Source organism: Ciona intestinalis, chromosome 14, assembly GCF_000224145.3.
Source record: "Ciona intestinalis chromosome 14, KH, whole genome shotgun sequence".
Lineage (NCBI taxonomy): Eukaryota > Metazoa > Chordata > Ascidiacea > Phlebobranchia > Cionidae > Ciona > Ciona intestinalis.
The window spans coordinates 201,253-213,658 of record NC_020179.2 but is presented as its reverse complement, the minus strand read 5'-3'; the positions used below and the strand labels follow the sequence as shown (position 1 = coordinate 213,658).

Below are 12,406 nucleotides of genomic sequence, written 5' to 3'. Positions count from 1 at the left end.
CAACATCACAAACATCACAAACATCACGAACATTACCAACATTACGAACATCACGAGTATTACGAATATCGCGAATATCACGAACATCACGAATATCACGAATATCACGGACATCACGGAACATCGCGAACATCACAAACATCACGAACATCACGAACATCACGAACATCACAAACATCACAAACATCACAAACATCACGAACATCACGAACATCACGAGTATTACGAATATCGCAAATATCACGAACATCACGAATATCGCAAATATCACGAACATCAGAATATCGCGAACATCACGAACATCGCGAACATCGCGAACATCACAAACATCACAAACATCACAAACATCACAAACATCACAAACATCACAAACATCACAAACATTACAAACATTACAAACATCACGAGTATTACGAATATCGCAAATATCACGAACATCACGAATATCACGAATATCACGGACATCACGGACATCACGAACATCACGAACATCACGAACATCACGAACATCACGAACATCACAAACATCACAAACATCACAAACATCACGAACATCACGAACATCACGAACATCACAAACACTGCTTACAGTTTTTAAACCTCAACGTTCAAGTTGATTCAACCAGTGATTTTAGTTTTCACCAACGTATAATGTAAAGTTGACGTGTAAATTGAAACTTAGCATTATTAAAACTTTATTACCTGCTAAAATTGACTTATTTTTATTGCATCTGCTTTTCTCACACAGGCGCACCCCCTGCATAAATATGTGAACACAAGCAACCAATTTGTTTTTAAATTTTTATTAAAGTTGTACTAACTATTAAAAATTATATTAAGTCTAAAATTTACCCTCAATATTCAACCAGACCGGCCGTTGTTTAAGAATCCGTCGAAAGTTCCGAAACGATGACGGAACGGAATATGTTCGTTCGGAGATGGTCCGCAAACCAGAGGTGGTCGATGCTTATGTTAAGATAAGATCCTCTAAGGTGGGTGGATTAAAGAAGAATGGTTTTGTTTTGTTTTTTTTTGGGGGGGGGGCTGTTGTGTTTGTTTGATGCTTGGTGGTGTCTTTATATTATGTTTAGTTTATATAAGATTATATAATAAGATCTTCTAAGGGTGGATGAAGAAAGAATGATTTTGTTGTTGTTTTTTTTGGAGAAGCTGTTTTGTTTTTTGATGCTACCTTTATAGGAATATTGGACTGTATAATAAGATCTTCTGAGGTGTACAAAGAAATACCATTTTTTGTTCTAGTGGTTTTATTTGGCGCGATTTCTTCACAAGCTGTGACTATTTTTTCTGTATTAAGAAGAAACCTTTTTGTTTGCCTTTTTTGACCCAATTTTTAGGAGCGATTTTTTTTTTAAACTTTGTTGGTATCTTTAGGTTACATTTAAGCATCTCTATTCATGTGGCTTAGTGGTATGACTATTTCTTTGATAACCAAGGAGCAGACACCCTAATAAAGTATATATCATTGGTGCACCAAAAATTAAACAGTCTGATTTAAAACAATAATAAATTTAAATTATAACAAATCTGCTTCAAAATTCAACACAAGGAAAATTTATTGTTCAATTTTTGCTTTGAAAACTATAGAGCAGACAACTAAATAAAGTATGGGTCATTGATGCAGCAAAAATTAAACAAATTAAAACAAGTTAAATTAAAACTTTTTGTGAAATTAAGAAACCTGTCAGGAAAAATTCAAAATTGTTGCAGAATGAAGATTTTATCAAGAAGTTCATGATGATGGATGAACAACACAGAGAGGAGATGAGAAGGGAGAAGAGGAGACTCCAGGAGCAACTGAGGAGGATCAAGAGGAACCAGGAGAAGGAGAGGATAAGTAATGATAAAGAGAAGAAGAAAGAGAAAGATCGGAAGTTAAAAGATATAAAGATGGAGAATATTAAAGCTTCGGTGAGTATTTTGTAGTTTGGTATATACGGGCCAGCTCTGGCATTAAATCTTAGGTCTTATGGCATGCCTCACTGTAGAACCTCACCTGTAGAACCTCACCCATATAGAATAGAAGAGTTTCAATATATTTCATACAATATGAATTCCCAGCAAATGAAGTGTGGTGTGAAATGAAGTAACTAAAACACTATTCCGTTTAGAATTCCCGTAGACAAAATTTAGTATTGTGGTGTAAGATGAATACCATTAGCACATAATATCCCATACACCCTAGCAAATGAAGTGTGGCGCATGTGGACAACTGGGACACATGCGTACCAACCGATATTGCCCCATGAACATAACTAAGTCGGGGAATCCTCCCGATCAACCGGTAGCCCTCACTGAGGAGCAAGAGGAAGACATGGAGCGAAAGATGTTGATGGACTCTGAGAACCTCATTAAAGTAGACGGAACCAAGATCACGCTGTCCAAGGATTTGTTTAAAAGGTGACGGGTTCTAGAATGAATAAATGTAACTCGTTTTATCCTGACACGACGGGGCAACAACAATTGTTATAACATGGATGTTCTGTTTCATACACCGCATGCCCGCTTACTAGTTACTTTATAGATTATAAATGGCAAATGTTCCAAATCAGTAGTCACTAATGAGTTTGTCAACCGTACAGAAAATAAAAAAAATTTCACAAAGTTCATGCTTATCAATGTATAATCTATATATGAAGTGTATTAAACAACTGCGTACAGTGAAATGTACATTACCTCTTATTTGTTCCATTATGTGATGATAATTAAGTGACTAGCATATACAATTAATATTACCCCCCCCCCCCAACAGCGCCGAGATGGTGCGTCGTAAATCCCTCGTTCTTAAATTCAAGAACCCTGACCCCTCCACCTCCCACCAACTCCCAGCAACCAACACAAGCTTCAATACTTCAAAGAGGAAAAGGAAATACCAGGTCAGCTTTTGTTTGTTTTACGTTTATTTACATGCTTTTATTTAAATTCTAAAATTTGTTTGTTTAAATCTAAAAAAATATTTTAAAATATGAATTAAATCAGCACTTGTAAGCCAAAAATATTTTATTTGTCTATTTTCGATTATTATTTTGGAAAAACAATCAAATCTGATGTTATTTTTTTATTTAAATATGAATAATTTTTTTTAAATTTAATTTTTTTTTTCCAAAATTCAAATTAAATCAGAAATATAAGCATAAAATAATTTATTTGTTTATTTTCTATCATTAAAATAAATTAACGAACACTTTCCTAAAACCCCTAAGTAGCAATTATATGTTACACCAAACTAAATTTTCTGCTATTTCTTACACAGGGTTCAGTCACACATTGCGATTATTTAACACGAATTGCGAAGAAAAAAGAGCGAATTCGTGCCGATCCTACCGTCACTTTATCAACCTTGTTTGAAAGTGTGTTGAACAAAATAAGAGACATTCCTGATGTAAGTTGTAATCTGTGGATAAATTCTTTGTATATTTAATGTCATAGTATGTGACACATGCACTTGATTTTTTTAGGGGGGGGAATCTATTTTCCCTGTCACAACTTTGATTTTATTTGGGGAGCGGGCAAAATCTATTCTCTTTTTATCAGAATCCTTGTTGTCTTATTACAGGGGTTCCCTAACTTATAAAATTGCAGGCGAATATGTGAAATAATAATTATGCGACAGGCCGCCAGTCGCAGAAGTTTTCCTCTCTTTAATTGCGGTTTTGGTAACCCTGTCCTATTACCACAAAATTTACTGTCGCCATGATGTCTGCCACTGGTCATAATGTGTGAATTTATAGCTTGTTGTGTAATTAACTTAAAAAATCTATAAAACCTATGTTCTTTAAGGTCACAAAACAAAAATTAAAATCGCCAGAAAATCCCTTGCACGCTTATAATATTAAATCCACAATTTTTATTATGTTGTTATATCTTATATCTACATTAATCTAATTAGAATATAATTACAAAAGCTGAATCAAATAAATGTTAACTCTTTAATTAATATTCATAACTTAACTTTACATATATATCGCATATGTGAATTTAATTCATCGTTTGTTAAATTCAACCTCACTTAACAGACCGTTCCCTTCCACGTTCCAGTCAACTCTAAGATGGTAAAGGATTATTACAAGATTGTGGAAAAACCAATGGACTTGCAAGTATGTGATGTTTTATTTAAAATTTTGTGCATTTATTTATAGTAAGATAACCTATGTATTACTTGGCGCTGCTACCGCTGTGGGTGTATGTGTCATTGTACAAGACACCTAACAGCAATTGCCCCAACCCAGTGGTCCCTAATGCGGGTCAGGTCCTTGTCTGTCCACGTTGGTATAATATGACAACTATGTTATAACTTGACAGTATAGTGTATTACTTAATGAATGTAGTGCATGGTGCATATGTGTTCTATTCTAGTGGGTCCTTATCTAAGACCTTGGATTTGGGCCAGATTTGGTTACTAATATTAGTTAGTAATGTATAATAGTATATATGAGTTAGTAACATATTTAAATTTCACAGACGATGCGTGAGAATTTACGCCGACACACATATTTATCGCGATCCGACTTCCGTGAACACATAGATCTTATCGTACAAAACTCTCGTATATACAATGGTAACGATAGTCCCCTCACCAAAGCTGCGCAACGTATGCTACAGTTTACTGATGACCAATTCAAGGTAAACCCGTGTACTGGGATAGTGTTTTGTCACGACACTTAAACCTGGCATTGCTTTCATTGTTGCATGTCCAACAAGCTGTAAAAAAAGTTCAAAGTAGTCACCTTGTAGGTTGCATACGTTGTAACTGGTAATCAGGCATAAGGTGTATGAAACAAAACACCCGTGTTGACTGTTGTTGCCCCGCCAAGCGAGGATAAATAGTTACATACGTGGTAACTTGTAAGCGAGCACGAGGTGTATGAAACAGAACACCTATGTTATAACGACTGTCGTTGCCCGCCATGCGAGGATAAATAAGTTACATACGTGGTAACTTGTAAGTGGACACGAGGTGTATGAAACAAAACACCCGTGTTGACTGTTGTTGCCCCGCCAAGCGAGGATAAATAGTTACATACGTGGTAACTTGTAAGCGAGCACGAGGTGTATGAAACAGAACACCTATGTTATAACGACTGTCGTTGCCCGCCATGCGAGGATAAATAAGTTACATACGTGGTAACTTGTAAGTGGGCACAAAGTGTATGAAACAGAACAACCGTGTTTTAACATGCCCTGCCATGCGAGGATAAATAAGTTACATAGGTAGTTTTCCAACTATTCCTGCCTACCTTGTAGTTAAAAAATTTAATGTTTGTATTTATGCATATCATGTTATATACTTCTAACACCCCAGTTAATGGAGGATAAGTTGATGAGATTGGAGAAAGCCATCAACCCCCTTCTTGATGATGATGATCAAGTTGCTTTCAGTTTCATCCTAGATAACATCCTTACACAGAAGATGATGGTGGTTCCCGATGTGAGGACACCAAAACATTTATTAAACTTTTTTATAACTTAAAATAAATTGAAAATTTTTTTTTGTGAATTTTTTTTTTTTTCAAGTTTTAAATTTTTTTTTTGTGAATTTTTTTTTTTTAAGTTTTAAATTTTTTTTTTTGAGAAAATTTTTGAATTATTTATTTTTTGTTTCAATATAATTGTTTTTTATTGTACCTTAATTTTTTTTTAAACAGTCATGGCCGTTCCACAACCCAGTAAACAGAAAGTTCGTGCCCGATTATTACAACGTGATTGAGCGGCCCATGGATTTAGGAACACTTCGTAAAAATGTTCAAAAACATCTCTATCAGAACAGGTTTGTTTAAAGCAGTCGTTAGCTCACTTTTATGTTGCATTTGGAATCTTTGGAAAAGTTAACTTACAAAAGTTAACTTACTCGACTTACAATTTTTTAAAATCTAAAACATTTCTTCTGTCAGTTTGTGCTGACACTAAAAACTAATTAGGACATGTGTATTTTTGTTTAAAACAGTGATAACGCTTACTTTTATGTTATTGCGCATTTAAACACATTTGCTGGGCTTAGCAGCGATGGCAACAACAGTCATTATATAACACACACATGCCCACAATGGGAGCAGTCGCCCGATGATCATTCTAAAGCAAGGATTCCCAAACTTTTTTGATCGCAACCACTTTTAACCTCCTAAAGTTACCACTTTATGTAACATTGGTAAACTCTCGTGACCCCCTAAGTTTGTTGCATAACCCAAGTTTGGGAAGCACCGATCGAAAACAACCATTTGTTTTATGTTATGCCTGGAGCAGTTGTTCAACATCAATATTATATCTAAAACAGCTTTTCATTTTAGAGGTCAATTCATGGAGCATGTTGAGCTTATCATGAGTAACAGTATTCGTTTTAACGGAGCGGAATCTAACTTTACCAACACTGCCAAGAAAGTCATTGAGGTGTGCCGTACGACTTTAGATGAATATAATGAACATCTCACGCAACTGGAAAACGACATCGCTGCAGCCAAGAAAGCGGCCGAAGCAGAAGCTGCCGACATAGATGATGTTTCAACCAGTATGGGGGTATGAATGCTATTATTCTTGTGGGGATTAGATTGAATTTCTTAGTTTCAATACATATGACATATAATGTTCACAGTGATGCAGTTTTTTAGAATTTTTACATAAAAGAAAACTTTATTTGTACGACCACTTTCTTAAAAAGGAAACTTGTACATATATATATAGAAATATATAAATTTGAAGTGTTAAATAAAGTAAATTCAGATATTCATTGTTCCCTATATAATACATACAGGCGATGGACGATGGATTGGAGATAGACGAAGACAGCAATATGTCTATGATGGGTTCCGATGATAAAATGGTGAAAAAGTTGACTTTTTTATACAGTTTAATATGTTTCTAGCGGCAAGCGTGCTAATCATTGTGCTATAACACGGGTGTTCTGTTTCAAACACCTCGGGCCAGCTTACGAGTTACCACGTATGTAATTTAGTGGGTAATTTTTCATTAAACTGCGCTTGTCAATTAAATTGGTTGTTAATGATTTTTATACATGAACATTATATGATATCCAACACTTGATTCTTTATACGACATCTATGAATTAGGATATCCATGCATTAATATACGACACTTATTAACCTTGTTGTATGCCCAGGGCCGAGGTGATTCCGACGTCGACGTGGAAACAACAGACGGGAACGATAATCCATCAGCCACGATGGATCAACAACTTAGTATGGTGGGTTATATACAGGGGGGCGTGATGCCAAATATGGGGAGGAATTGTTTAACAAAAATTAATCAGAGTTTAAATAGAAGAATGTAACTGCATCACATTTCATCATTTAGTTAAAGTTGCTGACTGTACATTGAGATTCATCATGTTTGGTATTTTGCGTTATTTTGTATATATTGATTTATTTACATATGGCCTTTTATCAGAGTTTAAATAGAAGAATTTAACTGTAATCATTTCATTAAAACGCTGCTGGCAATACATTTTGTAAGTTATGCAGGCCAACTCTGGGATGTTTCTGCACTATATTAATCAGTAAACATTGGAGCCAAATTTGTTGGGATCTTGCATCTAACTATCCCACTTTTAAAGCCATAATATTTTCATTTTTTATTATTTCATTTAGTGTTTGCCATATTTCTACCCATTTGACTCCAACTACAATGTTTCATCACAGGCGTTTGAAGCGACCGGAGCACAAGGTGATCAAACGGAGATGGAGGAAGGGAAGAGTCGACTCCTGGAGGATTTATTGATGTCTGATGGTGAGATATCCGACGGGGAGAGCGAGGATGAAGGGGATAACCCGTTCGCTAATCGTAAGTTTATGCAATGTTGATTATGTCATTTATTTGTTTTTTTATTTTTTTAAACAACTGTTATTTTGTCGCTATATCCTGTCTTTTGGATTTCCATATTTCTAAATCTTTGCTACCTTAATTAAAGAGACAAATAAAGTTTCAATATTGTTTTATGTTATTACATAGTGCGGCAACGTGTATAACACATTAAATAAATGGTCATTCAGTAGAAAGTTGCCATGGAGCAGGTGGATGGGGGTTACGGGTTCTTTTACTAATAAAGAGTTTGATGAATGTAGCTTTAATTTCTTGGTGGTTATGGGGGGGTGGTTGGAACATTTACAAAGTTATCAGATATGTAACTTTTGGGGAATAGGAATGTTATTTAGTATATGGCTGGCAATTTGGACAACCCATGAGGAACCACTGGGTTGGAGCAATTTCCGTTAACCGTCTTGCCCAAGGAAACATACGCCTACAATATTAACAGCGTTGAGCTTTGAACCCGGTACCCTAGATGTTTAAATATTACCACCCATCCACATAGGTTCCGACAGCGATAACAGTGAAGACGGCCGGGATGAAAACACAATTCCTTCAAAACAAGAAACCAAAGTTACAGCTGCTACAACTAACAGAAGTAAATACAGCAATTTAACTTTTACTGTAGTAAACTTTTTTCAACTGATTAAAAACAATTTTTTTTTAACTAAATGGAAAAATAATTTGAATATTAAATACCTTTTAAACGTTTTTATTAATAAAACTATTTTTTTTTATTCTATATTAAAAAAGTACTACCTTTTTTATAACATTTTTCTCTATTCAAACTTATTTTCCAGATGAAGAGTCTTCTGCGTTCGATTCTGTGACCTCATACTTAGATGCTGCGTTGATGCAAGTCAATAATGGCAGCAACATTAACCCCGAGCCCCCTAAATCAGACCCCCCACCCAAACCCGTCGACCCCGCGCTTGATCTTGCGTTAAGTTCCGATGGGGAGGACAGTGTGGCGGTTGGGAGCGGCGAAAGTTTCGTATCAGTTGGTGGGGAGGTTGTCAGTGACAGTGACTTGTCAGATGACGTTTGAACATAAAGTTACAAGTCCTAATGATTACATGAGATTTCTATGGTATGACGTCATGTGACATGAGTACGACGTCTCACTAATTACAAAGTCCCAAAATGCCATGAGATGGTTTCTATGTGATGACGTCTGTATGACGTAGGTATGACGTCAAAGGAGTCAATGTGATTGATCAGTTGAAGAAGATCGAACCAATATATAGTAGGGTGGGGTAAAATGGGACCTGTTTCCATTCTCTTTGCTGCTCCCACTTAGTAGTAATAGTAAATAAATAATATTTACAGAATTAAAACCGTATCCTAACGACTCTAGAACAGCGTTGTTAATTGTTCAAAACACGATCGAGAAATAATAAATTTATGTGCTAACGGTTTCCCATCTTACCCCACAGTACTATATGCACTAAGTTACGATTGTTGAATTATAAATACAGCAAACTGCAATTATCAATGTAACTTGAAGGTCGTTCATTAAAGATTAATGTTACGGCTGGTAATCCCCACTATAATGACGTCATCATACAGCGGATGTTCATAAATTGGTGGAAATGTTCACGTCACAATCCCCATTGTTAACGCTCAATATGGTTTGTGACGTAATAGCCCATTGAAAGTTGCTTGTATGTTATGCAGGGTTGGCTGGAGGCGCGCAGGGTTTAGATTTATAAGCAAGCTATTTAAGTAATTCGGAAAGCAAAAAAAGGTAGCATGAAAGTGATTTTTTGTGGGAAATTGTTTTTTTGTCTTAAATGAGCGGAAAAGTATTTTTACCTCGTGAACGTATATAAATAAATAAATGAAACTTATACTGTTATCGCGTGGCGAATAAAAACAGTCGTTATAACGCGGGTGTTTTGTTTCATACACTTCATGCCCGCTTTCGAGTTACCACGTATTTAACTTTGTGAGTGATTCTTATTTTTTTGTAGTGTATACCTGACAATTTAGACAACCCATAAGAGACGACGACCGGGTTGGAGCAATTGCCACGAGGGGAGAAATAAAGTAAATTTATAGTAGGGTGGGGAAAGGTGGGAGTTGGGACACCTTTAGCACATAATATCCTGATCGTGGTTTGGGAATCATGAAGATACGGTTTTATAATTCTGTGTTTAAATGTTCTTCGTTTACTACTAAATGGGATGAGAAAATAGAATGATAAGGTGTCCCATCTTCTCCCACCCTACTACTATTTATATTTAAAAACACAATATAACATTCGTTTTTTTAGGTTTCAAGTTTAATTTGTTAAACATGTCTAACAACACGAACTACACAGCCACCCCAACGTCCATGTGTATGTTGATCAGGACATACACCTCTAATGAAACTTTGTTTAACAACGAACATAGCACAGTGATTATCAGAATCTCACTATCGACACTCGTGTTCATGATCAACTCAATGCTTGTTGCTGGTTTGGTCAAAAGTTGGTCAAAGTTTCGCCAAAATATTTATATTTTCGTCCTCGCCATTGTGACATGTGATGCCCTGCTTGGATTGGTGAACGCGACTAATGGAATACATCACCTAGCAGCTGGAAATATTCTGGATAAATCTGGAGGTATATATGGTGGACTTTTTGTCTGGTACGCTTTCGTAGCACCAGATCCCTACTGTTCAAATGCTGTTATTTGATTATCTTTGCGCGGTTGTGCAAAGACATTCGTTATAACACAGGTGTTCTATTTTATACACCTCATCGTGCCCGATTAGGAGTTACCACGTATGTAATTAGTCAGGAATTGTTTTAAAAGTTTTTTTAAATTTATTTTATTATTATTACACTTTTAAAAAAAAGACGTGTTTCTGTATCATTTCAGCCCGATACCGATACGAAACAGCTTGGTTCTACATGATAAAGTCTTCCATATTTATGGCGGCTGAGGTGTTTACAGCTGGCCATACAGCTTTGATTGCTCTTGCTTTCTCTCGGTATATTTCAGCTCAATCGCATCAACATATGGAACAATTACACAAGTAGGATAAATTAATTTAACTGCTTTATTAAAACGCGGCTGGTTCTGCTTCATACACCTCATGTCCGCTTACAAGTTTACACGTGTATGTAGCCTAACTTTTTTATCTTCGCGTGATGGGGCAACGACAGTAGTCGCGTTATAACACGGGTGTTCTGTTTCATACACCTCGTGCCCGCTTAGAGGTTACCAATTGTGTAACTTTGTTAGTGAATATAAATTAGCTTACACAGAAAACTCAATCTTACTCTGTAAATAACAGACGTAACACAGCTCCTGGCAGTTCCTCTCAAATGAACAAGTCTCTTCTTTTATCTCGGAGGAAAAGTTGGATTTTGTCGCTAAATGTTTTCGTTCTCTCCCTAGCGATTTGTAAGTTTTTGAATGTATAAATTACTTTATCCTTCCGTGGCTGGAAAACGACAGTCGTAATCGCACGGGTTTAACACCTCGTGTCAGCTTACGAGTTACCATGTACGTTACTTTGTGGGCAATCATTTTTTTAGTTTTTAAAAAAAAAAATTTTTATGTATGGCTGATAATTTAGACAACCCATTAGTGACCACTAGTTGGAGCAATTGCCGTTAAGTCCCAAGAACACATACGCCCACAATGGTACCAGCGTCAAGCCTTGAACCCATTACGTCTGGGTTACAGGTAGGCGCGATAATCACTACAATCTGTGTTTTAAACATTATAGCGTATACCGGATACCTAGTTATAGGAAAACCCTTCTATTCAAATACATTCACCATTTTCCAACCAAATTCGTATTCGTTCCCGTTCCAGTTATAATCGGTCTATGTTGGAACTGCACATCATCCTGTTCATGTTTCTTCGATAATGGGAAACTTAGCCGAACAATGGCCGCTCATGATTGCCATCGACATTTTCAATGCAGGTAAGTGTTTATGAATAAATGGAACTTATTTACCTCACGTGGCAGGGCAACAACAGTCGTTATAACACTTCTGTTTGGTTAAAGAGTCTGGACCACGCTCATACAAGTTGGTTTTAAATGAAAATTTACACTTAATAAATACTATCTGTGGTAATTTTTTGTGAAAAAAATATTTAGTTTGGCCAAAAAAAACGTTTTAAAAAGTGCCAAAAAATTCGCCTATTGTTGCGTCACTCGCGGGCACTATGACGTAAATTACGTCACGATCTTTTCTAATCGATCAGCTGATTTAGGCTTTGCTGTTTGCAGCAAAACAGAGTGTACCGTCGACACGGCATTTTCTGTTACTTTTAAATTAAGAAATATGCGTAGGTATTGCCGTGGCCTGATTTTAGTTTAAAATTAATATTTTTTAAAATTGTTTGTAAGTGTATTACACTATTTAAATTTGTCAGTTAACAATAATGTAAAAGTGTCAGTGTGTGATGTATAGTCAGGTAGAAGTATTTCATCTAATGAAGTGACATAAGTGAAGATCCTAGTTCACTAGCAATAGGTATTGAGCGGCTTTGAGCCTTTCCAGTTTGAACCTGTACTTCCAGCAAGTGTTGGGGAAGTAGACAGGCCAAGACCATGAAAAATAAGT

The 12,406-nt window shown here is 36.0% G+C and overlaps 2 protein-coding genes across 4 annotated transcripts in view; both read left to right on the top strand.

The window, feature by feature from the left end:
• LOC100180928 (transcription initiation factor TFIID subunit 1-like) overlaps positions 1-9,386 on the top strand; it is a 29,265-nt gene extending 19,879 nt beyond the window's left edge. For both annotated transcript variants that reach the window (XM_018814922.2, XM_009862406.2), the window contains exons 28-42: positions 870-992; positions 1,732-1,932; positions 2,207-2,421; positions 2,774-2,897; positions 3,275-3,403; positions 4,038-4,118; positions 4,483-4,644; positions 5,324-5,449; positions 5,667-5,788; positions 6,306-6,531; positions 6,767-6,835; positions 7,133-7,216; positions 7,671-7,812; positions 8,342-8,434; positions 8,637-9,386. In XM_018814922.2, coding sequence (XP_018670467.1) covers positions 870-992; positions 1,732-1,932; positions 2,207-2,421; positions 2,774-2,897; positions 3,275-3,403; positions 4,038-4,118; positions 4,483-4,644; positions 5,324-5,449; positions 5,667-5,788; positions 6,306-6,531; positions 6,767-6,835; positions 7,133-7,216; positions 7,671-7,812; positions 8,342-8,434; positions 8,637-8,884 — 2,145 coding nt within the window. In that variant the 3' untranslated portion in view covers positions 8,885-9,386. The remainder of the gene's footprint in view (positions 1-869; positions 993-1,731; positions 1,933-2,206; positions 2,422-2,773; positions 2,898-3,274; positions 3,404-4,037; positions 4,119-4,482; positions 4,645-5,323; positions 5,450-5,666; positions 5,789-6,305; positions 6,532-6,766; positions 6,836-7,132; positions 7,217-7,670; positions 7,813-8,341; positions 8,435-8,636) is intronic.
• A 666-nt stretch (positions 9,387-10,052) lies between these two features.
• LOC100186465 overlaps positions 10,053-12,406 on the top strand; it is a 5,901-nt gene continuing 3,547 nt past the window's right edge. The window contains exons 1-4 of one of the 2 annotated variants that reach the window (XM_026837725.1): positions 10,053-10,444; positions 10,704-10,860; positions 11,122-11,231; positions 11,649-11,760. In XM_026837725.1, coding sequence (XP_026693526.1) covers positions 10,135-10,444; positions 10,704-10,860; positions 11,122-11,231; positions 11,649-11,760 — 689 coding nt within the window. In that variant the 5' untranslated portion in view covers positions 10,053-10,134. The remainder of the gene's footprint in view (positions 10,445-10,703; positions 10,861-11,121; positions 11,232-11,648; positions 11,761-12,406) is intronic. The other variant, XM_009862405.3, reaches the window with a different exon arrangement.